Source organism: Notamacropus eugenii, chromosome 3, assembly GCF_028372415.1.
Source record: "Notamacropus eugenii isolate mMacEug1 chromosome 3, mMacEug1.pri_v2, whole genome shotgun sequence".
NCBI lineage: Eukaryota > Metazoa > Chordata > Mammalia > Diprotodontia > Macropodidae > Notamacropus > Notamacropus eugenii.
The window spans coordinates 39,391,001-39,417,700 of record NC_092874.1 but is presented as its reverse complement, the minus strand read 5'-3'; the positions used below and the strand labels follow the sequence as shown (position 1 = coordinate 39,417,700).

Below are 26,700 nucleotides of genomic sequence, written 5' to 3'. Positions count from 1 at the left end.
GGGGAGTAACGGCTGCTCATCTCAGTTCCAGTCCAGCTGAACCAGGACTACAACTTATGATGGGCAGCTCAGTGGCACAATGGATAAAGTGCCAGACCTGGAGTCAGGAAGACCTGAATTCAAATCCAACCTCAGACACTTACTAGGCAAGCCACTAATCCTGTTTGCCTCTGTTTCATTATCTAAAATGAGAAGGAAATGGCAGACTATTCTTTTATCTTTGCCAAGAAATCCCCAAATGGAATCACAAAGAATCACATACTACTAATCGACAAAAACAAGGAAACTTAGGTTTCATTGCCAGAGAAATCCTTGTAAAAGTTCTCTTTGCCCTGGCAAGTTATAAAAATGAATTAACAGATGTTTAACTCCTGGGGCCCAGCCTTAGAATACATTGAACTTTTAAATTTGCCAATTTGGGAAACAAAATAAATATTTACACCCAGAAAGATAAAGGTACTTATAAAATAAGCCTCCTCTGGCCCTCCCTAATATCCTCCTGAACCTTCTGGAGTTTACAGCCTAATTACTTTAAATGATAGACTTGGTTTTAAAAAAAAAAATCACCTCCCAGACCTGGGATAGATAAGAAGCCCAAGTTCATAAAGAAACAGAAGAACTGAAAACTATTAGTAATCAAATGAAAGATTGCTTCAAATCACAAATAAGAAAAATGAACCCATTTGGAGCAAAATTAAACAGAACCAGGAAAATAATATTACTATGAAAAGCTAGGTGGCAGGAAATAGAATGCTGGGCCTGAAGTCAGGTGAATTCAAACCCTGCCTCCGACTCTTAGTGACTGCGTGATTCTGGGCAAGTCACTTAGCCTCTGTTTGCCTCTCTCCCAGGTTGTTGCGAGGATCAAATGAGATAATAATTGTTAAAGCACTTAGCACAGTATCTGGCACAGAGTACATGCTATATAAATGCTAGCTATGATTATATTAGGAAAAACATAGAGCAATAATGCTTGGAACCAGAAAGTCAAGAAAACTTATCACTCTCCTTTTGTGGGGGATAAGGAGGACTACTGTAGAATACATATCAAAGTGGTTGCTTTTACTGAACTGACTTTTAATAAAACAAACCTCCCTTCTTTCCCCCCATCCCCCCTTCCCCCCATTTTGGTTTTGAGGGAAGGCTCTCTGGGTAGGGGAAAGGAAGGATTTACTCAAGAATAAATGTGCTATAAAATTAAAGACGTCGATAATAAAAGGAGCCACTAGGTGATGCAGTGCCAGACTTGAAGTCAAGAAGACTTGGGTTCAAATCCAAGCTCAGATACTTATTAGTTGTGTGATCTTGGGCAAGTCACTTACCCCTGTTTGCCTCAGTTTCCTCCTCTGTAAATGAGCTGGAGAAGGAGATGGCAAACTACTCTAGGATCTTTGCCAAGAAAACCCCAAAAAGTGTCACAAAGAGTTGGACATGACTGAAAATGACTAAACAACAAAAAAATCAATAATTTTGATTTTTTCAGAGAAGCGATATTTCTGAAAGCTGCTCCACTGATGTGGGAAAGAAGGAAGCTTGCATTTTAATCAATAAATCAAGGTAAGTCCAAGCTAGAGGCTTATACTCTGTCCCTTCTGGGAGGCCATGGACTGTTTGCCAAGGGTATGTAAATGTCAACTCCCTTTCCCAACAAGTACTAACAAAGAAAGGGTTCCAGGCAAGTCTTTGTTTGAGTAGTGCATTTGCGGCAAAAGGAGGGCTCTGGATATTCAGAAATCTTTGCCTTACCTGAAAGGTCTCCATAGTTATGATGCAAGAATTAGAAGCAGCAGGGTGTGTATAAAGGGCCAACTCTGTGGAATCTGCTAAGCGCTGGGGACAATTGACTGTAAACTCAATGGGGGCCAAAATGAATAGGATCAGCTGGGTACATAATGAGGATGAAGGTAAATACAAAGGAGAAAGCTGAAGAAAGTGCTCTAAGACATTTAAGGAAGTAGTTATCACTGCCTGCTTTTGTTGGGGTAGAGGGAGAAGAAATGAACATGAAAACCTAAGTTCGTTCCTGCCCCAAACCCTCAACAATTGTGTGACTCAAGGCTTCAGTTCCCTCATCTGTAAATGAGGGTAATAACACCTTCTCCCCAGCGCTGTTCTGAGAATAAAATGAAATAGCAGCAAAGAGTTTTGTAAAGCCAAGTGCTCTGAAATTATAGCTGCTGTTGTTGTGATTATTAGGAAGGAAAGACTGCAGCAGTCTAGGCACAGCAGAGAGCGTGAGCAAAGGAACGGAGCCTGAGACTGGAGCGGACAGGATGAGAAGGAGCCTGCCCTGCTTAGAATGGAGAGTATGAGATGGGGAGTAAGGCGAATAAGGGGGGAGCATCAATCAAACCAAGCTTGTGGAAGTCCTTAGAAGCCAACACCAAGTTTCTGTTTGATTCTGGAGATTCTGCCTAGCGAATGACAAGATGAAGAGAATTCAGCACCAATGAGCAAAGCCAAAACACGCACACACGCACACAAGCCTTAGCTAGACCACACCTTATTGTTTACATTCTTGGATGACACATTTTAGGAGAAACTTTGACAAGCTAGAAGAAGAAGGTGATGAAAGTGGTTTGGGGATTGGAAACCAGGCCATACAAAGACCAGTTAAAGTAACTAAGAATGTTGAATCTGGAGAAGATTTAGGGAAGAACACAAGAGCATAGCAAGGAAGATTTTTACTCAATGTAAGAAGAAATGCCCTAATAACTAAAAATTGAATAGATCACTTAAAGTAGTAAGCACCCTGTCATTGAAGATCTAATCCAGTACTTCCTAAACTGTGGGTGAAGACCCCACATGAGCTGAGTAACTGAATGTGGGGGGGGGGGGGGTTGCAAAAAAGTCTGGCAACAGTAAAAGGTTTCTGAATGCCTGATGACCAACATTTAATTCAAAAGTAAACAAGTAATGAATCTGTGGTGTTTGTGGCAGTTCTTGCTGGTGTGTTGCAAGACTTCACTGCAGCCTTGGTTTTGAACTGTTGACCTGAAAACTTTGTTAAGAAAAGGCAACAGGCTAAATGCATACATTTTATAATTTAATTAATTAATTAATCAATTCCCTGTTAAAGACAACGGTAACATAATGCATTATGGAGCCAGAAATGTTCTGGCTACCCAGTGCAGAAATCTTCTGGCTTATATACATTTTGCTGTGAGAAAGGAACTCTCCTAGTTGAACAAATCATAAATTTAGTAAGACAAGACAATTAACAAAGTAATGTTGGTCAGGCCTTGCGATTCCAGCTGGGTAAACATATGTCTCGGTGACAAGGAAGGAAATCCCACCACTAGCAAGTGGCAGGCTTCCTGCCCTAAACAGATAACTGACATAGGAAAAGGCTAAACAAAGTTCTATAGAAATTACGACCTAAGATGTCTATATTTACTTTACCATTAATATGCCATAACATAGTATATGTCTATAGATAATAAGATACAAAGGAAAGCCTCATTATTCAAGATATAGTGTCTTAGGTTAAAGGTCTCCTTAAGGAGTGTAGAGTCGGCCTTGGCTGGCTTTTGCTGACATAGGAAGAGGCACTCTCTGAGTTTACTTCAGAGAGAACAAAGAGATTATTCCAAAATTTTATATTAAACATTATCAGAACACATAGCATGCACACTTTGTACCACCCGTACCATCACACCATGCAATATCAACAAATGGTGCCAGAAATACCTCAACTCAGATTCAGGACTGTCTATCATTCATCAGCATGTATCAAATTAATTTATCTTTGGATTGTATTGTGTTAGAATGTTCGATTTTTGAAATCGCTGTTATTTCCTTTTACAGAAACTTAAGTGTTTAATTGGAGTAAGTAATGACAAAAGCCCTTTAATAATATTTCTCCACCATCACCACTGTGTTTGTGTTTGTTCTTCATTGCCAAAGAAGACCATGCCATCAGAGAAACAATGACATGACTTGCACTTGACTTTGTTTTGAGTGAGGGAGGGCTGTGCAGGTCACCAGCCTCACTTTTCCTCCAAAGCCATCTGAACCCAGTGACCAAATATTCATCAGGATGACTGGAGATGACCCAAGATGCATCCATTGGGGTTAAGTGACTTGCCCAAGGTCACACAGCTAGTAAGTGTCAAGTGTCTGAGGTGAGATTTGAACTCAGGTCCTCCTGACTCCTGCACTGGTGCTCTATCCACTGCACCACCTACCTGCCCCAACATCACTGTATGTGTAAGTAGGAACATCAATTTTTTAAAATTAAGCACAAACAAATGCAATTTCATAAACTAAAGCTAGTATTTACTTGAGAAATTATTAACAATATTTATATTTTAGGACAAAATTTTTTTTGGTTATGGTAAGTGGCTAAATTTAGGCAGAAGAGGTAAAAATACTGATGACAATGAGGCATAGTCTTTGCTACCAGGTTGTAGTACATCTAAATTGACAAAAAAAGAAAATACGTGGAATCATTTTTGCAATATAGATTTACTTCTAATAATGATGATGGTGTGGAAAAAACCTCTTTACTTAATTTGTAATGAAGTTTTGGCTGTGGAGAGCATGAAACCAGCTAAATTAAAGTGTCATCTTAATACCAAGCATGCAGCATATTGCAATAAACCAAAGGAATATTTTGAAAGACATTTAAAATCTTCAAATAAACAGAAACAATATTTTGAGAAATTTGTTACTGCCAACAAAAAGTATTTACTTGCAGCTTACGAGATTTGTTATTTAATTGGAAAAACTAAAAAGCTCCATAGGAGAAGATCTCATGTAACCTGCTGCTATTAAAATGTCAGAAGTAGTTCATGGGAAAAAGCATGGGGATGAAATTCATAAAATTCCTTTATCAAATGATACTATTTTCAAAAGAAATTTCTGAAATTCTAGCAGCTTATTACCAGGCTTAATGGTAGCCCAAAGTTTGCAATTCAGGTGAAATAACTGATATTTCTAACATGGCCCAGTTGTAATTTTATATAAGATATGTTTATGAAGAAAGTACACATGAGGAATTATTGTTTTGTTGCCCTTTGGAAGGGCACACAGGAGGGGAAGAAGTGAATCTTAAAGCTGATGAATTTTTCACAAATGAAGGTCCATGGAAAAATTGTATTGGAGTCTGTACAGATGGTGCTGGTGCAATGGTGGGCAAGAATGTTGGATTTGTAACAAAAATTAAAGCTAGTGACAAGGAACATATCACTTTTATTCACTGCATGATCCATTGGGAGGCACTCATAGCCAAAAAAAAGTATCACCAGAGTTAGATGTTGTGCTTCACCATACTATAAACATTATTATCTTTATTAAAAGCCATGCCCTTAACAGTCATTTGTTTTCAAACCTTTTGAAAGACATGGACTCTGATTACAAAAGCTTATTACTACATGCAAAAGTAAGGTGGCTCTCAAGGAGACCAAATTTAAACAGATTATTGAAATCGAAAGGTGAAATATATTTTTAACTGAGCAAAAATCCAATTTTTTTAATAATAACTTGTGGCTTCAAAACTTTTGTTTTGGATATTTTGAAAAACTCAATGATTTAAACATGTTACTTCAAGGAAAAAATTGCAACATTTATGGTAAAAGATAAGATTGAAAGTTTTACTTAAAAAGTCAACATATGGAAGAATAGAGTGGAAAACTGTTCTTTAGAAATGTTTATACCTAGAGATGATTTTATAATTGAAAATAACCTTCCCAAAGATTTAATTGTAAGAGTTATAACTGATCATCTGAAGTGCCTGAAGACACAGTTTCAGAAATAATTCCCTTCAAATTTTAATTCTAAAAAGCTAAGTTGGGTTCATAAACCATACTCAATTGGAATAAAAAACCTCGGTCATCCGCCCTTAAAAGTTCAAGAAGAATTTGCCAAGATATCAAGTGACATAGGTTCAAAAATTGAGTTTCCTAAAAAATTGTTAAATGAATTTTGGCTTGGGATTAGGACAGAATTTCCAACAATTTCTGAAATGGCCCTAAACATACTTCTGCCATTTTTACTACACTTTTATGTCCAAGTGGTGTTCTTGGCATTGATGATTACAAAATCAAAATATCAATCAATTCTGAAAAACATTGAAGATGCTCTACATCTTGCAGTATCAATATTCTGCCAAGTTTTAATTATTTATGTAAAGATAAACAAGCACATCCATCTCATTGGTATGCAAATTCACTTTTGTCTTCAATAAATGGTAAAATTATATGCATACCAAAGAATTATTTTAAAATAAATTTCTTTATGATTTATTATCAGTAAATGTTTGATTTGTATACCTATTTTACATACCTGGAATCATGCAGAAATTTCTCCTGTGAAAAGGGGTTGACAGTGGAAAAAGTTTAAGAAACCCTGTTCTAATCAGGCTCCTCTAATCTCTCCCCAGTCCATCTTGCCTACTGCTGTTGAAATAATTTTCCTTAAGCTCAGATATGATGCTTAAAGCCTGTACCACTTGGCCCCAACCTATCACTGGACATTATATCTCCCCCTCCAGACCCTCCTCCCTGCCACCACTTATCCTCTAAGACCCAGCCAGATAGACCTTTTCACTATCCCTCACATGAATCACTCCTTTCCCTGTACATTTCTGTTTACTCTCCTTCATGCTTGGAATCACTCCTTTTTTCCTCTGCCTTGCCAAGTCTCCTTCAGGTCACAGCATCAGCACTATCTTCTGCATAAATCCTTTCCCTCTCCCCGCAACTGTTAGTACCCTTCCTACCAAACTATCTTCTATATAACTCTCTATATATTTTCATTTATTGGTCTTATGCTTATGCTATATATATATGTCCTTATAGTCATCTCATTAGAGTGTAGACTTCCTGTGACTAGGGCTTATTTCTTTTCTTGTACCTATAGCCCAAGCCTTAGCACTGTGCTTAGTGTAGAGTAGTAGTACATAGTACATTGTTGACTTACTGAAATATCAAAGACAACTGCAAGATTTCAAGGTATTTAGGAAGATGGTGCTATGAATATAAATCAAGAAGTTAGGAGAAAGGTCTGGCTTGACATACCAAGTTTAAGGCATGATAAGTAGCGTGGCTACTTATCAGGTAGCTGGAAATATGGGACTGGGGCATGGAGCAGCAAGCATCCTGACACATTCAGGATGGCCTGCTAGCACAGGTTCTTAGATCTGCTTTTCTAAAAGGAAAGCAACTTTTGAGAGGTCAACAATCACATACACCAACAGAGAAAACACAAGCAGAGAAATAAAGACCAACAGGGCTTCCGTCTGACCATAAGCAATACATACATCACAGATCAACAGACAGATCCAACTGCCTGACCATTACATACATACATACATACGTAGTTACCAGAGAGAAGCACCAACAAATGGGTTTTCAAAGCTGGAGGGAGGGGGGAGGGAAGAGTACTCCTTAATGGCTACCCAGAATCTCATCTGGCACATGAACGTTCTTCCAAAGAGTAAACCTCAAAGCAAAACCTCACCTCAGAGTATTTATACTCTTTTCAGAGCAGGAGGGCATCATGACCCTCATTAGAAATTAACAAAAGGTGTGGGTCTCCCCTAATCAAGCTTCCCTTAATGGACTCCACCTGAAGTTTATTAATGGGTGGGGAAGATCTTTAACTCTCATTGCAGGCACTAGAGAGTGGCTGGCTCTAGAGATGGAGTTTGGGGATACAAGTTATAACTGAAGTCATAGAAGCAAATGTGATGACCAAGAGGGAGACAGTAGAGTGAGAAGAGCATTGCAGAAGGTACAAAGAATGAAAAGAATGACCAATGAAGGCAGAACCAGGGACAATGAGTGGAAGTCATAGAAGCAGATTTAGACTTGGCATCAAGAAAAGCTTCCCAACAATTACAGCCACCTCAAAAAAACCATGGAATGGGCTGCCCCGAAAGGTAATGGATCCCTCGTCTTGGAGGACTTCAAATACAGGCTATATGACCCCTTGGCAGGTATAAACAGTGGAAATCCTGTGTATCTATTCAACTAAGATGGCTACTATAGTACCTTCTAACTCAAATCTGTGATTCTCTGAAGGAAGAAGTAGGAATAGAAAGATAGGAACAGAATCACAAGTGGAAACCTAGGAAAGAGAGGATCAAGCAAGTTGGATTAAACAACCAGTTAAAAGACAGGTTTTCCTCCCCACCTTCTTTTGTTCCTCTTATCAGCCAAAGATCCACATAGCTCCTTGTTGTCCTGGCTGTGAGGCTATAACCTCTGAGGACGGAGGGTCTGGGTCACCTTCACTTCAGAAGGCTCCAAAGTAAGATGTTTAGTGCAGTAATTGCAAAGGGGAAAAAAAGAGAGAGATCGAAGGGTTAGCTTTGGAAAGTAAATAAACTTCACAATCAGCACTACCCACTACCATGTATCAGTGACCATGCAGCTATGTAAGTATTGCAATCAGTAAGTATTTATTAAGCACCTGCTCTGTGCCAGGCACTGATCTAAGTGCTGGGGATACAATGAAAGGCAAAAGCCCCGCCCTCCAGAAGCTCTCAGTTGGACATAATGCAATTTATATTTGGTATCCACTCTTTTATCAAAAGATTTCCAAACTTTTTATTGTAAATCAAATTCTGTAGATTATTGGGACTATGCTCCTGCCTCTCCTAGGAACTCGCTTGTAAGTGGAGTGAGACCAGATAGGTTATCTGTCAAACAAGAAAACTGGACTAGATCATCTCAAAAATTTCCTTCCAGCTCTTAAATTTTATAATTCTTTGTTAAAGACAGCCACCCCTATTGCACTGGGGGATTTCCATTTATGATATTTAAATGTTTTTTTTAAAACACTTAAGTCACATTTACATCGTAAAGCATCTCAGGTTTACGTCTGGGGGGGTCCTCCATCATTTATAATATTGAGAGGAATGGATATTTCTAACAGATATTTCTGACTCAAAAAACTTTCCTTCTTCACCTGCCCTGCAATCTGAAATTCCTTTAGATTAATGCATTAGGTACTCTCTTTTGTTCAATGTGACACTTTTTTTCTTTTGTGCTAAAAGGCAGAGAAGACACTAAAGGCACCTTTTAAGGAGAGAGAGGAAATGGTATGAGACATAGTCTCAGTATTAAGACACAAAGTACTTGGGGTCAGGATTTAATCAAAGGCTACTCTTAAAATTTATGGCACATAGGAGAAATGTTTATTATTTATTATTGAAATTGTTGCTGTTCAGTTGTTTCATTAATGTCTGACTGACTCTTTATGAGCCCATTTGGGATTTTCTTGAGAAAGGTACTAAAATGCTTTGTCATTTCCTTCTTGGCTCATTTTACAGATGAGGAACTGAAGCAAACAGGCTTAAATGACTTGTTTAGGGTCACCCAGTAAAGTGTCTGGGACTGGATTTGAACTCAGGTCCTTATGACTCCAGGCCCTGTGCTCTATACAGCTGGCCATCCATTGACTGAAGGGAAGTATAAAAAAAAAGTCTCAACTATACTCCAAAATCAGAATGCAAGTGTTAGCTCATTTGATCTTCACAACTCTGTGAGGTAAATACTATTCTCCCATTTTGTAGTTGAAGAAAGCAGACAGAGGTGAAGTGATTTGCCTGGGCTCACCCAGTTCTGTTCATTGCATGTCTGTAGTGTAATATGTACAAGTAATTTCTATAAATGCTTTCCCTCTACAGTATTTGTTTCAACAAGTATTTCTTGAGTACTTTGGTGACAAACTGTGTACATAAGCCTAATCTGAGGACCAGCCTAATTAAGTTTGAAACTGTTAACCATTAAGTTGACCACAAAGTGATGACTTCTTTCAGAGGGCAGCTAGGTGGTGCAGTGGATAGAGCACCAGTGCAGGAGTCAGGAAGACCTGAGTTCAAATCTCACCTCAGACACTTGACACTCACTAGCTGTGTGACCTTAAGCAAGTCACTTAACCCCAACTGCCTCATCCTGGGTCATCTCCAGTCATCCTGATGAATATCTGGTCACTGGGTTCAGATGGCTCTGGAGGAGAAGTGAGGCTGGTGACCTGCACAGCCCTCCCTCACTCAAAACAAAGTGAAGTGCAAGTCATGTCACCATTTCTCAGATGGCATGGTCTTCTTTGGCAACAAAGGACGAATACACACTATGGAGAATTCTCCACTGACCAGATATGAAATTATGAAGGGGATCTTAATGAATGTTAGAGAGAAAATCCAAACCCAGAAAGTTACAAATTCTTGAAATATCATATAATCCTCATTAAAATGTGCATGGTATTTTAAAAACTCACACAACAAGCATCTGTGTGTGCTTTTCACACACTGGGCTTCACTTCCTCATTTGATAATATCTTCAGAAAGAGGGCAACAATGCCCTTATACTTCTTTTACAATTTCCAAATGCATTAGAAACAGATTGTCCATGAGCTGATCAATGTATGAAATTCTTAAACTAAGGACCAAGTTTTGCTTATTCATGGGAGAATGAACAAGGGGAAGTCATCTAATTAGAGAATTCCACTATTGTGTGCTTTAAAGCACCATCTTTCTTCCTACACATACACACAGACACACACACTCACACACACACACAGACACAGACAGACAGACAGACACACACACACACACACACACACACACACCCCTACACCTTTTCTATCATAATGAGGAAACCTGAAGAAACCTGAAAATACTGTTCATGGAGCCAGTCTTGCTTCCAGAATGACTTGCATGACTTTTCCATTATTTTTGCTCCTTTAAGAAAGCACATTCCGAGATTTGGCAATGGAGAAGTGTTTGGTTAGTTGGAACTAACTAGATGAACGTTATTTCAAGTGATGAACCAAATTCTTTCCTTTCCTATCCTAGTTTAACTTTAACTAATATAGAAAAATGAAAAAAGAGTGGCCCCAAAAAAGCCACGTCCTCTTAAACAGGAGGAATGATTTTTACGTTCTACATGATTGACACCAACATTTTTTGGTACGACACCTCATTAGAGAGGATATATTTTCTGTCTGTTGACCTTTCCTTTTGTTAGTATTTTGTGATATTCACACATTATTTTCAAAGAGAGCAAATAAAGGAGCTAATTTGGAAATCAACACAATAAGAGATTTTGCAGGCCTTAATAAAAGCATTGCCTATGTACAATTTATGGACCCAGTTGGTGAAAGCATCAAACACAAAAAACCCAAACCTGGAAGGTCAGATGTGGTGAATGACAAAGCTATCAGCTTCTTTCTAAGTTCTTTTCTAGGCTTATCTACTTATTTAAATGAATCAGGTCCCATCATTTTTTCTAGCTATTTAGTACAATGCATAAAAGCAATTTCTACATATTCCTTCTATCTCTTCAATCCAGTCAGTATTTATGAAAAGCCTACTATACTATGATTCAGACACAGCACAAAATGGAAGATAGTGATTTCACCATGAAACATAATAAATTTGAGATTTTGAAATGAAGTGACCATCTACTGCAATAATCATTTTTAAAGTGCTTATGATACTATAAAGCTACATAGCCTGTATAGTATAGCTATATACCAGAGTACATATACTAATATAGTTGTATACTAAAAATATCTTGTCTGGGGAAAGAGACAGAGTTAGCTAGTTTTTCTTTGCCTAAAATGCTGCTTCCCAGATGTCTAGCTGGTCTCACAGAAGGGCAGATGCTTCCTTCTGATTGGTCTTCAGAGGTAACTGACCAGTTTGAAGCTTTTCCCTATCTGGCTGCACACATTTATCAGCCAGTATCTGGATCTTCTATATTGTTGTTCAGTCATTTCAGTCATGTCTGATCCTTTGTGACCCCATTTGGGGTTTTCTTGATGAAGATACTAGAGTGGTTTGCCAGTTCCTTCTCCAACTCATTTTACAGATGAGGAAACTGAGGTCAACAGGGTGGGAGTGATTTACCCAGGGTCCCACAAGTATCTGAGGCCAGATTTGAAATCAGGTCATCCTGATTCCAGGGCTAGCACTCTATTCACTGAGCCATTTAGCTCCAATATGAAGACAGTATTGCTTCAGTATTAAGACAGCATTATTTAAGCATGTACAGTCACTGCTAAGACTCAGAATTTTAAAGTTAAAATAAAATGTTGAAAATTTCGAAAACAGAGGAGAACACTAAATGCCTAAATAGCAAAGAAGCTAAAATTTAACTTTGGCTGAAAACCAGGCAAGAAAAAAACAGCCTAGTCAGTGTTAGGCCCGAAGAAAAGCCTCATTAGCCAGTTACTAATTTCCAGCCTAACCTCACTGCAAAGCTTCTGCCATCCATCTTTCAGATACCAAATGCTTCAATCTGACTAGCTCCTCATGGCATTGTAATTTTGATTTTTATAAAACATCTCTATTCTCAGGCAGAGACCATCCTAATCCAGTAAAATGGGGGAGTTGCTATGATACCGGTCAGTCAAAACAATCTCATATAAATCTAGCGCACACATAAAAGTGCCAGTTGGCTTTCAAGACAATTAAAAACCACGTACCTTTTCTTCCGTTATCTGATTTCCCACCATTGATAAATTTTTCCTAATTGCTTGTAGAGGACACTTCACAAAATAGGCAAAGCTAGACTGTGGCACTCCATTTTCCATCGTGATTGAGGCAAGATGATTCTTATCAGTGCACTGTGGTTTAAGCCACTGGCGTTTCAGGACTGGCAGAATTTCCCAAAGGCAAGTTCAGATATCACAATGGACACTCAGTGACTCCTCGACCTCCTTGCGAACAAAAGCACGTTTCCCCAGGCCTGACACATCCCTTTTGGTAATACTGTCGTGAAACCAGAAGATCAAATACGATGTCTACAAAATGACCAGTGTTGAAATACTGTTAGAGCAACATGAGCTGGGAAAAAAAACTTAAGAGCGTGCAGATTGCCAGCGGTGGATGTGACAGTCCTATTTCGAGCAAGAGCCTTCTGTTACAAGCTATATTAATGTTAGATAGAGGATGACTTTCCACACCCACAGGCTCCCATGTGGCTTCATCTTAATTCCTCTGACAGCTTTTCCAGCTCTTAAGGAGACAAGAAAGATACTTTTCCCCCTTCTACTTTCCTTTAATCTCCCATCCCACCCCCACAACCCCCACATACACCAAGGCAGATACATATACTCTGTATCCTACCAGGTCTAAATTATTGATCCAATCTCAAGAATCATTTCAGATGAGTTGGGTTTGGTTTTGTTTTTTTAAAGATGAACAATCACTCTTCATTGTGATGAAGCTGCTCAGTGTCATCACTGAAAGCTATTAGCTTACATTGTTATGCATTATGCAACATGGGCAGTAACCTGATACTTTCCATTAACTGAATAATAACTGCAAACTGATTTTGCTTTGAATTAGAGTTCTCCCCTTTTTGCATCCTTATCTCAAGTCCACAGACCGAAGAGAAGAGTATTAGATTTCCCCTGGCTTTATGCTTAGTATTAGGGAATGAACATATTTCATATTTTGCTTCTGTCTAACTATGTCATTGGAAAGAAGGGTTCATTCTTTGGAAAAAAAAAAAAAAAAGACAAGGTTTTTGGCCCTGGAGGAAGAGCTCAGAAAAATTGTAAAGTTTAATATGGCAAATACCCCAGATACATAGGCTCCATAATAGCGTTGGGCAGGTCTTCTGAACAAAGCCCCCAGCAGGCTTTCTCACTCTTTTAATTGAGCAGAAATTATTCCATCAGTCACTTCTGTGAGGCTATGCCATGGAGATGCGTGACAAGATACTAATAAGAAGTCATTAGGCATAGTAACCTGCTTTAATGTAGAAGCAGAAAATGATTCTTTCCTCTCTTCCCTGCCCCCCTTTAAAGTGAGCGCTGTGCAGAGGTGGAGGGGGAGAGTCCCAGGTTCTGTACCCTGACCAGAGAAGCTCTGTATGAAGTCATTCGGCTATCACTGGCTTTGATTCCTCCTTTCAGCAAACACATTTGATGTGCCTAAATGAGTGCTTTGCTGTCTCTGCTCCAGCCCATCTGTCAGGATGGCACAGGGCCCACTCACAAGGTGATCTTCCACTGTCACTGGAGCCTGGCTGGCAATCCCAAAAAGTAATTTATAGAATGCCACTGGTGGCACTTCTGGAGGGGAGAAGCTGCCCCCAACCCCACCCCCACACCACTGGGAGCACACCTCTCCTTAGGAGGCTTTTCTGCATGTCTCCCCTGTGCGGGGGAAAAATCCGACAACCCAGAAGGCTGTGACAGAAGAAAAGAGAAAAGTCGAGTCTGTAAGCAGCTCAGGATGTTAAATGCAAGCTGTACTGCTAGTCATTTCCCATATCCCCATTAGCACCTCGCCTATCAAAACAAGAGGCTTTTGGAGAATGCTATGCATTCTGTGTGAAAGCAAGCCCCAGGACATGAAGGTCAGTAGACAGAGGCAAAGGCTTCCACAAAAGTCCTCAGGGATTTGATGGGCTACCTTTCCCCCACTTTTCTAAAACCTAAAATCCCTCTGCAGATCTCTCCTTATTTTAAGCTTTCCTGTGTCATCGTCTGCAGAAGCAGGCAGGCAGCCAAAGGTTCCAACTTTGTCTTTCTATATGATCAAAATCTTTTCCCATGGGCAAATACAAACCAGATTTCATTCAGGTTGCTTCCCTTGCTGTCACTTTCCCCCAAGTGGAAGGGGATAGAAAAGAGAAAGAAGATGAGCATGAACTAGCCAGGCTGGGCACATGAGAACTGGTGAAATGAAAAACCAATACTTGGTGCACTAGCTTGTACCAAGTGACTCAATAAATAATATGATCAGATGGATATGAACAAGCTGCTTTCAAATTTTCCTTTAACAAATCGTGTCTTTCAGGTTCTAGGTATCTTGGTGCTTTAGAATCTGTTTCTCATGTGTTTAATAAGAACGTATGTGTAGAACCCATATAAGATTACATGCCATCTCAGGGAAGGAGGAAGGAGAGAGGGGGAGAAAATGTAAAATTTATGAAGTGATTGTTGAAAACTGAAAACAAATAAATTAATTAAATAAAAAAAGTAGAAAAAAATCTGTTTCTGGATTCAGATTTTGGGGGTAGAGATATCCTGCAAATAAAACTTAAAACTATGGATGTCTACTTCAGGTAGGTAAATAGGTAGTAATAACAGTAGTAGTTGCTATAGCTAGTATTTCTGTATCACCTATATCACTGTGCTAAATATCTTACAAATATTTGATCCCCACAACAACCTTGCCAGGTGGTTGCTATTATTATCATCCCCATTTTGCCAATGAGGAAACTGAGGCAAACAGTTTAATTGACATATGTCCGAGGCCACACCAAATTCCAAAGTCAGGTCTTCCAGACTCTAGGCCCAGCACTCTATTCACTTTGCCTCTTAGCTGCCTCAATATACTGCCTCAGGTTCTACTCCCTCCTCCCTGCCAAGAAATAATAATCATAACAACAAACATTTATTTTAACTCTTACCATGTGCTAAGGCACTTTACAACTGTTATTTCATTTAATCCTCAAAATAACCCTGGGAAGTAGGTACTATTATTACCTTCATTTTACAGATGAGGAAACTGAGGCAAATAGAGCTTAAGTGACTTGCCCAGTGTCACAGATGTAGGAAGTGTCTGAAGCAGAATTGGAACTCAAGTCTTCTTGACCCCAAGCCCAACACTGTGTAGTATGAAGCCACCTAGCTGCCTCAGTATACTGACTCAAGTATTGCTCCCCCTTTTCCCCCCAATCCCAAGAAATACAACTGTTAGATGTCATCATATATTCTGCTGTTCTAGCAGATGTTCCAATGTGTTCCTTCATGAGATCCAGTAGGTTTGACTAAAAATTGTCATATCCTGACAACCTCACTTGTGTTTCCATCTGTGTTTGACAAGTATTGTCATGTTCTCTTTCCCTAGATCAGCATTCAGAATATTTAATATGTTTGCACTGACTTGGCAAGGTGGTCACTTGACCAGGTTTAAGTGGTCTCGATGACACATTTATACGAAAACATTGGCTGACTTTAAATACAAAACCAAGTCCGTTTTAACCTTCCCTAGTTCTGCCACCTCTCAAGGGAGAAGGGGAGAGAGGTAGAAAGGAGGAGGGAAATAATGCCCAAGCCGAGTTAAAAGATCTTTGCCAAATATAATTAATGTCAGGAGCTAATTATATTTCACTGTCAATTCCTTTTTAATTAGTAGAGAGAGAATGCAGGAAGGTGGGAGATGGATTCTAGTTAAAGTCACTCTGTAAAGAGGAGAAATTCAAATTCAACAAGAACTTATTAAGTATCTTCTAGGAACAAATGGTAAAGCTGATGGAGGGTGAGGGTGGGGGCCAAAATTCCCCAGTGCTATCAATAAAAAGCTACAATGTTTTGTTCAAAATTTTCCTAGTTATAGTAAGTGTATCCATTATCAACCCTCAAGCACGTTAAAACACTTATTTTATGCTAGGCATTATGATAGTGGCTTAAATAAACACATGTATCTTTGAAGTATATATTGAAGAACTCTTCAAAACTGATGAAGAATCAAATAAGTAGGGGTAAGAGGAAAATGTATACTAGAAAACCACCACCACTAGGAAACAACCAACCAAGGGGGAATGCACTAAGACCTATGGTCAAGGCCATGACCATCTAGGATTCCTGAGGACAAAGGATGAAACGTACCTTCCGTGACAGATGGGTCACATTTCAGGTACAGAACAAGATACACATTATTTGTATTTACAGGGACTGAGGGAATTTGTTTCGCTTGACTGTTGATATTTGTTCCAAGAAATGTTTTTCTAATGGGATGGGAAGGAGAGAAAATAGAGTTTAAAAAACTAGGGGAATGGGGTAGCTCTTGATATGAAATGTCATCTGTACTCTCAGGGAGGTGGGGGGGGGGGGTCACAGGATTTATTTTATGTTGGTACAAGAAGCCTATCAAGAAGAGGAAATAATCTAAATGTTTGCAATATAAAAATAACCATCAATAAACTTTTTAAAATTAAGAAATATTTTAAAGCAACATAAGTAGAATGTGTGTCAGTTTTATCCATGTTTGCTTTGAGGGCTATGTATAAAGGTCTAATGAGGCACTTGGTCTTTAAAGCCATGCATTGGGCATCCTTGGCCTCCCAAATGAGGTAAGTCACGGAAAACACATTATGACCTTCTAATGCTGTGGAAATCCAGTTCTTATGATTACTCTGTTCCCAGTAACATATGTGGGTGTAAATTTTATATATTTTTCTACACACACATAGAGAGATAGAAACAGAGGTATATGAAAATGGAAAAGCAACAGATAAGAGGGTAATGGGGCAAAAAAAGTGCTGACAATATAATTGTTATACAGACAAAAAAACCAAAAATGACAAATGTCATTTGTCTCCAAACTGCAAGAAAACAGGACAGTTCTCACTAAGAATGTTGCTCTTTATCCCATTATCAAATCTAATCTTGAACTAAAATAAATATATAAGTGGATAAAAATGTTATGGAAAAACCGTCAAAATAAAAAAAAGGGGGTGGGCAATATTAGAAGTTGCCCTGGGTGCTTGGTGGGGGTAACCACCTATTCTAGTTAACCAGGCAGGGAACCTCCACACACTAGCCTAACAGGCCTGTGGTTGATTCTGGCTCGTGAATTGCTTCTTGCAAGGGCTGCTGGCCTTATATTAAATACAAAGAAAGGGTAGACAGACAGGTAGTCCTCCTCTTCAGTGCTACCAATGTGACAGGTTCTTCTGCCACTAAAACCACAGATCCTGGACTTCTCCAAGGTGGGTGTAGGCTTGACTAACCAAAGCCTCTCTGTACACAAAGGTTCTCACCGAACCTACAAGCATTTCAGCCTCTGCAGAGTCCTGCTTGCCTCCTAGGAGCCAGATCCAAATATATATGATTTCATGTCTCCTAATCAAAAATAATCCTGAGGTCATCCCCCATGCCTCCTCCTTTTCCCTTATAGAATGCTTCACTTCCTCTGGTACCTAGCTCAAGCACGGAGCCTTTCCTCATCCTCCCTCCCCTTCAACTGCTGGTACTCTTGCTCTCCTCCCCCCCTCCCTAATAATCTTGTACTTTTGATGTAAATACTTAATATATGTATGTGTTGACTCTCCTGAGAGAACATAAGCTCCCTGAGGGTATGACTTTCATGTCTGTCATTATGTCCCAGCACCAGAGCTCTGAATAAATCCTGGTTGGTGGACTGAATTTAATTCTAGATTTCCAGATTAAGATAACAAAAGGATCTTGGTATCCATGGAATACCGAGATCCTCCTCACTTCAGGGGAAAAAGGGATTGTGTATTTCTGAGGATTTCAAGCACTTTCTGGTACTGACAAGGCTGTAGAAAGATTTTTCTAGTGCAGAGGCTCTTAACCAAGGGCCCTTGACTATCTATATGTACACATACACACACACACACACACATATTATGTATATATATATATATATATATATACACACACATTTATATATATTTTTATATATGCACACATGTACACATACATATATATTTGCATATATACACATGTACATGCACATATATACACACATATGCGAGTATCTGCATGTGTTTTGAAAACTGTACTTTACTACGATTGGTTTCCTTTATAAAAATCCTCTATTTTGTTTCCTGCATGGAGACCAATTGCCACAGGAATCTATGATGTAAAAAGAATTTGGAAGCCTGCTCCAGTGGGCTTTGACAACTGAACCCACTTGTTTTGAACACTTGAATTCCCTTTCCCTCTAGGAAAGGTTTCCCCAAGCAGCTTTCCTACTCTGGGCGTGAAGGGGGCTTCTCTCTGCCCAGCTCCTGTGCTTATCCATTTTTCAAGTGGGCCTTCTGCCAGTTTCTGTTTTCCCAGTGATAATGACTGTGAATTGAGATCAGATGGGTATTGAGCTATTGCTCTCAGTTCTTCTCATCAAGTTGCCACTGCACTGTCATCACTCTTGGCTTATGGGCAATGAACCCATTTGTACAGTTAAGTCCCAGAATCCATACTCCAATAAAATTTTAAGTTTCTCACTCAGCTCTCCCCCAAGCAGAATGCCAAACTCAAGGCGTGCCAGGCTTCAACCAGGTTTCCCATGCCCCCCTTCCAAGTTTCATTGTTCCAGGATCAAGGGATGTTTCCAGAGAGGGGGAGCTAGATGACTATAACAGTGAACCCACATAGCTCTCAATTGTACTCCTCCTTTGAGTACATACTGTCATACAAGACTCTATCTTTGTCCCAGGGCTATCAAGGATGCTGGGTGCATGCTTACAAAATGGAGCAAGATTTCACCTTCCATTCCCACTAATAAGAGCCCCTAGGCTCCAAGACACCTACTTTTGGCAGGTTTTTGAATTGGCCTGTGGTACCAACTCTTCTTTTCCTTAGGTGTTGATTTCCCTCTTCTGGAAACATGTTTTCCCTAGGTCAGAAATACCTACTCCCCCCAAGATCAGACAAAATACATGCCTTCTTCTGTGTAAAGGGGAGAAAAGGTTGTCTTTTAAGTTGGGGAGGAGTTGTGAGACTAACTCGAGGAATTCTATGAACTAATAGAAATACTCTTTTTTATTCCCATTTTCTATATGGGAAACTCATAACCAATTTTAGGGGAGAAACACAAGGAACAAAACCAGCTTTTTCCTAGAGGGTGGGTAGGCTTACTTCTGAGGTCTGACTAAAAAGCAGGAAGGTAATTGAAAACATGTGTGATTGTGTAAAGACTACCTCATCAGGGATGCTAGCTATTATCAGGGATACTACCTTGTTCTAGAAAAAAGCTGCCTCCATTAGTAAACTGTTTCACTAAGTCAATTGCCTGGGTAAAAGTCAACCAGCCTCAGCTGGCTAGTTGGCTCAGGAGAGGGAGAACACATATTGCTCAAAAAAGGTATCATCAGATGGGATTCACACATGCATCTTGAGTCCCTTATTCCTCCCAAAGCTAGGGCAATTCCCATCTCCTGTCTTCTGTTACATAGAGTCATCTTCAATACTTCAAGAGCCCGTAAATTTGTGAGTACAGGTAAATAATGACAATAACAGCCTACAATTATATAGTGCTTACTATATGTTAGGCATTTTGCTCAGCACTTTATAATTAGTACCTAATTTGATCCCTAGAACAACCCTAGGACGTAGGTGCTATTATTTTACCCCTTTTACACAAAGGGACTTGCTTGGGGTCACACAGCTAGTAAATGCTTAATCCTCACTTGAACTCAGGTCTTCCTGACTCCAGACCTGGTACTCTATCTACTGGTAATTCTAACTTCCCCACATAGATATTCCTTCTACTGAAGCAGCTCCTTTATAACTGGTCTTTGCTCTTCACCCTGTGCCTGGGGTGAGAGGGACTCTCTGAAATTAGTCAGGCAGGTGTTTGAATGAGATGTCATTAAGCAGGGTCTCTAAGCCCATCCAGGTTGCTAGGACTTTCCAGAGCCTCTCTAAAGCCTAGCATTGTCTCTAAGCTATGGAAATCAGGGTCAGAATTTACTTAAACCCTGAGCTAAACTTAAATTGAAGTTTCTATCTGTAGGATACAGTCAACAGAGTCAGACCTCTTTAGTTCATTATCCCCACATGAGCATAGCTTTGCTTGTAGCCCAAAGTCATGGCCAAAGTAAGGTGTTGGTTTGTTTTTGAAGGGGAAAGGCCAAGCCTGAATTATCTGAATCCAGTATCACATATGGGGAGATAATAGTGTAAATTGTTGAAGCGGGGGTGGGAAGGATGGGGGGGTGAGGTGGGGTGGAAAGCTGTTCAAAATGTGAATGAATTCACTTAGACCTTCTCTGTGGCCATTGGGAGCTTTATTAATGCAAAAGCACATGGACCTGAGGTTTAGCAAGAAGCCAGACAAAAGGCAGTAATATAGGAAAAGGGTCAAACTTACATAGGATGATTCTAGGGTTTCCTTGTGGGGGTTGGAGATCTAGGTTAAGTCTTGCAAGATAAAGGCATGGGGTGAGGACTATGAATGACACAAGATAAGGAAATCCCATTCCCCAGGATGAGGGGTGGGGACAGGGAATTACATGGTCCAGGATAAGGGGAAGTTGTGGTAAGGGGAGACTTTAGGGCACCAAGGGCTTCACAAAGTCAATCAATATTATTTTAACTCTTAGGACACTGTTCCTATCCACATCAAAACCACTGAGCACAGCATCAGGTACACTGCAAGCACTTAAGAAATGCTTGTTCCTTTGCCCCTCCCCTTCCACAGAGATGCACAATATATCCCCTCACTATTGATATGTATAAATATAACCCAAAACATTTGCACTTACCAGCCCTCCACCTCACACTGTCTAGTCTAGGGCAGAAAATATGATGAGGCAATCTCCAACTGACCAAAAGTCAAGCTTAAGGATCCCCCTATTGTCACCTCTCCACACCCAATATGCTTTTTCTTTCCCAATGGTAACTGCTAGTCACTATGGAGAAACAAGAGTTGAACAAATCAATAGCACTAGGGAAGTTACAACATATAAGATGTCTCAGGAGGTCTATCGGATCCAGTACTTAGCATGGTGCTTGACACACAGGAAGTGTCTGATTGATGGAACTCATTCATTCATCCACTGAAGTGTAAATGGAGTTCATCCTGGTGCTTCTTAGTGCCACTTTACCCACTCATCTCTTGGCTCTTGTTCTGGGGGTCAGTTTTCTTGTGAGGGAATCAAAAGTACAGGAAATGAAGAGTTTTGCTCATCACACCTTTCTTGCCTTTCAATAACTAGAGTCGAGCCACACATGGAATTGACTGACATGAAATTTACAGCGTCCCTGAGCTTCTTGGGTTCCGTTTGTCACCTTGGGTTTCTTTAGGCTGCGTTATGGATTATGATGCTTCTAGGTGGAGGCAAGTTCAAGGCAAATTCATCTAGCCTGGGTGCTCTGTTGTAAGAGAGTCTCAGTCGCTTCCACGGTTTGCTTTCATTGCCTTCTCTCCTGACCCGTAGGGCTGACAGGATCTCTCTCTCCCATTCCAGTACATTCTCATTTGTCATCTGCTCTTGCCCTCTTTGGTCCTGCCCAGCTCTTTGGTCCTTGGAGGAGAACACTACTTCCTCATCTGGTCCTCAAAAATTGCTTTTTGATTGATGCTGAGTTTCTTCCCTGTCCCTACCTAGAAATTTCCATTGCTCTGGGAACCCAAAAAATTCCAAACCATATTTATTAACTAACTATTAAAAGCCGGTTCTACTCTTTGGTAAACCTTGTTTTATACAATTCAGTTGAATAAATACTGTGTACAAAACACTGTGTTAGGTGGAGGTGGGGATGGGAGGGGGAAGGGGAATACAAAATTTAGATGAAGCAAATTTCCTGCCTTTAAGGAACTAATAATCTAATAAAGAAATGTGGTGCATTGAAAGTAACTATAATGGAAACTAAAGACATCATAGATAAATACAAAGTTCAAAACAATGTTTCTTGAGTGGGAGTGAGGGAGGGGGGAAATTGAAATTACAGGTTGCATGGAGGAAGTAGCCTTGAGTTGTCTTGAAAGTTAGTTAGAAAATTAGAAATTTAATAGACCAAAGGGGTGAGCAAAAATATTACAAACATTAGGAAGAGTCTGAATAAGAGGAAAGAGGCAGGAAAGTACAGAGCATGTTTGGAAGATGGCAAGTGATTGAGTCTAACTGGAATAGAGCAGAGTGTGAGAAAGCTAGAATGCCAAGCTGGCACTCTTGGAATGCCTGGAATGCCAAGCAAAGGAGTCTGGATTTTATTTGGTAGCTAAGAAAAAGGCACTGAAGACAGACTTTTTACGTCTGGTGGGCCCCTGGATAATTCACGTCAGATTTGGTCAGGAATAATAGTATAGTAGAAAGAATATTAAATTTTAGAGTCAGAAGATCTGGATTCAAGATTTGTCTCTTACTTTCTATGTAAAAAATTTCAGTGCCCTGGGCTTGTTTTCTTTTCTTTGCCTCAGTTTTCACAGCTGTAAAATGGGAGGAGTTAAACTGGTTGATATGTTTCCTCCTAACTCAAAATCTAATTTTTCTGGAAAGATTTTTGAGTGATATCCTCAAATCTATTATGCATAGGTCTTTTTTATACAAAAAGATTAGTCCAGCACTAGTGTCATGGAAACCTAGAGAGAAAGGGGAAATCAATTGACAGTGTCTACGGCTGCAGAGAGATCAAGAAGGATGAGACTGGAGGAGAAAAGGGACCCTTAGATTTACCAACTAAGAGATTATTTGGAGAGAGAAGTTTTGGTTGAATGATGAAGTTGGAAGCTAGATTGTAGAAAGTTAAAAATAGAGTGAGGAAAGAAAGTGTAGCCATCAAAATCGGCTCCAGCATAGCATCCTATGAAGACATTCTCATAAGTCATCTCCTAAAAAGTGAATTGTCCACTAAGTACAACAATGCACTAAACATTCTAAAACATCCTACCAGAACCTTATAATTGACCCTAATTAGATCATGGAAGGAAAAGAAAGTCACTATGAAAGAATAACTTTCTTCTTACTGTTAGAGGAAACTGTTGGTGATTATTATTAGTGCATGTATAGAGAATTTAGATCCCTACCAAAATCTTATATTTCTCATGATGATTTGCTTGTTCTCTTGGACATTCATAGAGCATAACAGAGGAAGACAAACTACAGCAGATACTACTGAGGTTCCAAGTATAGCAACTTCTCACATTTCAGGGCATAGGACTTTCTGTCCTGTACTCTGCACATTCCTGCTCTCTTTGCCACACCCTTGAGTAGGGCAGAGGAGAGGATGGTGCTGACTTCTGCTAGAAGCACACCAGGTTTTTATGGTTGTCACATCCCATTGACCAGCATTTGTCAGGTAGAGGTTAGTTAAGGCTTACCTGCTCTCAGCTGTTAGGAGTAGCTGGGCATTGTATAGAGGGAGCTGGATGGTGGAACCAGGTGCAGTGATAGGTAAGCAAGATGATGGCCGAGGGAAGCTGCAGACCAAACTTTAGCGTTGGGGAGAGTTGTCATGCCAACGGTGTCAGCAGAAGTGGAAAGCAGAGTGTTCAGACTGGATCAATACACAGGAGTAAACAGATAGGAACAGCATCTGGGATGAGAATAAAATGTCAGGAAGAAATGATGCTGGAACATTTAGGGAAGATGAATCAGGATAGGAGCTCAGAACTATCAATTATAGGATAGTCTGCAGTATTCAGCATGTCCTCCAGAGCAGTGTACCCTCCCTAGGCTGGGCAGGTGCCTGCTGGTCGTAAATGGGCAACCTTTTCTGTTTCTTAAAAGGACAGACCAATAAGAAGTATGTAAAATAGAGGGGTATTAAAAGTGTATCTTGTTTTGGTCCCCCTGACTATCCCTTCCCCCTACTTTTAATCAATATAGTAAGTTTATAAGTAGCCAATATAAAGGGAGCAATAGCAGGAAATAAGATTACAGAGGGGAGCCTGGAAGTGAGGTACAAACCATCCCAAAGATCAAAGGACCGTAGTTTACAAATTATGTGGTATATTAACCAAAATTCACATCCTGGTAATACATGGAATCAGTAAAAGTCACCTAGATGCTGCTTGTAAAGGTTTGGTCTTACGACATGCAAATCCCAGACAAATTCCAGAGCTTCCCAATTCCAGATCGGCAGAACATCAGAAAAGTACCAATACTTTGTGATGACTTTGAAGGTTTACTGATAACTTTGATATGATTTGGAGATGTTAATGAGCACATTAGAAGTTAGAGCACAGATAGAAGTTGGTCTTTCTCCCCCCAAAAAAACTTAAATGAAACTTCAGATTCCTGCCCTCTGAACCCTCTTCCTTCTCCAAAAGGCCCATGCTGTGCTCCTAACTCTAACCCTGGTTACCTAATACTTAATGCCTTCTCTCTCCTCCCCATCTTCTTCCTCACCCCATCCCGTTCCCATGCTGCCTTTTGCCTTTGTATCCCTTGCACTTCTTGTTTCTGCCTTATTAAAGTGTGATTGCAGCCCCATTTCCTACTGTCAATCATGGTCTTTCTCAGTAAGTGTGGAAAGAACAGGATGTGCCTGTACCCATTTCCTAATTTCATATATTTATTACCAGTTCAATAGGGATATAATCTGAGTTTAGAGAAAAAACCCTAGCAACCTCTAAAGAATGTAAAGACAATGCTCCTGCTGAGCACCTGAGTTCAAGTGTATGACTGAAAGAACAGCCATGTGATCTGTAGTCATTTCTATGTGTAATAGGAGACTAGGTGAGTCTAGTGCTCATAAACATATGCAGATATTCTGAAATTAGTTCTGGTCCAGTAAGCAGGGTATGAAGAGTTGAACTTTGGGTTGGCTGCCTTCCCTCTTCTTCAGTAGAAGGTCCTAGCAAGAGGTCCCTACTTCCACAAATTCTCTGCTGCTCTTGGCCAACCCCCAGCCACTCTAGCCATCTAGTCTTTCCCAACAAGCTGTGGGAATCAAAGAAAGAATCCTGGACTTTGAATCAGGAGACCTGGATTGAAGTTCAAGCACTGTCACTTACCAACCTGTGTGACTTGGGGTGAGTCATTTTATTTCCATCCTACCCATTAAGTACAATAATACTTATGCTTCTTATCTAATATCAATAGCTGGTATTAATATATCACCTTTAAGGTTATCTCACTGAATACTCACAGCCTATGAAGCAGATGCCATTATTGCCTTCATTTTATGAACAAGAAAATTAAGGCTGAAAAAGATCAAATGACTCGATCTTCACGCCAATCTTAGGAGATGGGTACTATATGTACTTCACAAATGGGGACACTGCCTGTTAGAGGGTCACACAGCTAGTAGGTATCCGAGGCATGATTCAAACCCTTGTCTTCCTGGCTCCATGTCTCCTGTACCCAGCTACTTACCTTACAGGGCTAATGTTCAGAGCAAATGAGATACTGTATGTATAAAGTGCTTTGTGACCCATAAAGAAGTATAAGCCATGATGATTCTGTTCCTAGTTTCTGTGGCCCTTATAACTCTTTTGAGTCCTGGACTCTTCAGATTAATCTAGGAGTGAAGGGAGGAGGGATGGAGAGAGGAAGAAAAGAAGGAAGGGGGAATGGAAGAAAAGAAGGGAAGGAGGGAGGGAAGGAAGGAAGAAGAGAATGAATGAAGAAAGGAAGCCTGCATTTATGAAGCTCCTATTAGCAACCACTATACTAAGTGCTTCGCAGATATCATCTTATTTGATATTCCCAACAACCTTGGGAGTTCAGTACTATTATCCCCATTTTACAGTTGAGAAAACCAAGCCAGACAGAACTTGAGTGACTTGCCCAGGGTCTCTTTGACTAAAGGACACTCCCTTTCCCCCATTTCTACTTGCCTGGTGCTGCTATTCCCTAGTTATTATAATTTACACCATAAGTTCTCAGTTTAGGAGTACTAGAGTAAGGACTGGGACGGAGAGACCTTCAGAATCAGGAGGAAGCTGATGCCCGTGAAGATGCAGTGATGGGCATCTTGCAGGTCACACCTCCTGCAAATGAAGTAGCAGGGCTGGGATGTGAACCCAGCTCCTTTGACTCTAAATTTAGCACACCATGCTATCCTTAAGTTTGTACAGTAGTTGTGCTGCGCTATAAGCACAGTATTAGGTTGTTTTAAGGGTTATACTGACTTAGAATAGAAGATCCCAGGGGAATTAACTTCAGAAGACCCTAGTACATTGTTACTGCCAAATGTTTAAACCTTAGTCCAATCAAAATCAATTTGTTTTTAAATTCTTCAGTCTTGCTCACATGTTTGGGACTCTCATCTGCATGTAAAAAAAAATGTAGGCTTTCCATAGTTTGTTAT

At 39.9% G+C, this 26,700-nt stretch overlaps 1 protein-coding gene across 3 annotated transcripts in view; it reads right to left on the bottom strand.

Moving 5' to 3' along the window:
• ATP2C1 (ATPase secretory pathway Ca2+ transporting 1) overlaps positions 1-26,700 on the bottom strand; it is a 177,599-nt gene that overhangs the window by 113,327 nt on the left and 37,572 nt on the right. The window contains exon 1 of one of the 3 annotated variants that reach the window (XM_072651304.1): positions 23,765-23,783. The exons of 1 other annotated variant lie outside the window; for it this stretch is intronic. Coding sequence is in view for 1 of the 2 variants with exons in the window: in XM_072651302.1 (XP_072507403.1) it covers positions 12,439-12,546 (108 nt within the window). In the remaining variant the exon portion in view is untranslated. Of the gene's footprint in view, positions 1-12,438; positions 12,631-23,764; positions 23,784-26,700 lie in introns of those variants that run through there. One more of the 3 variants, XM_072651302.1, reaches the window with a different exon arrangement.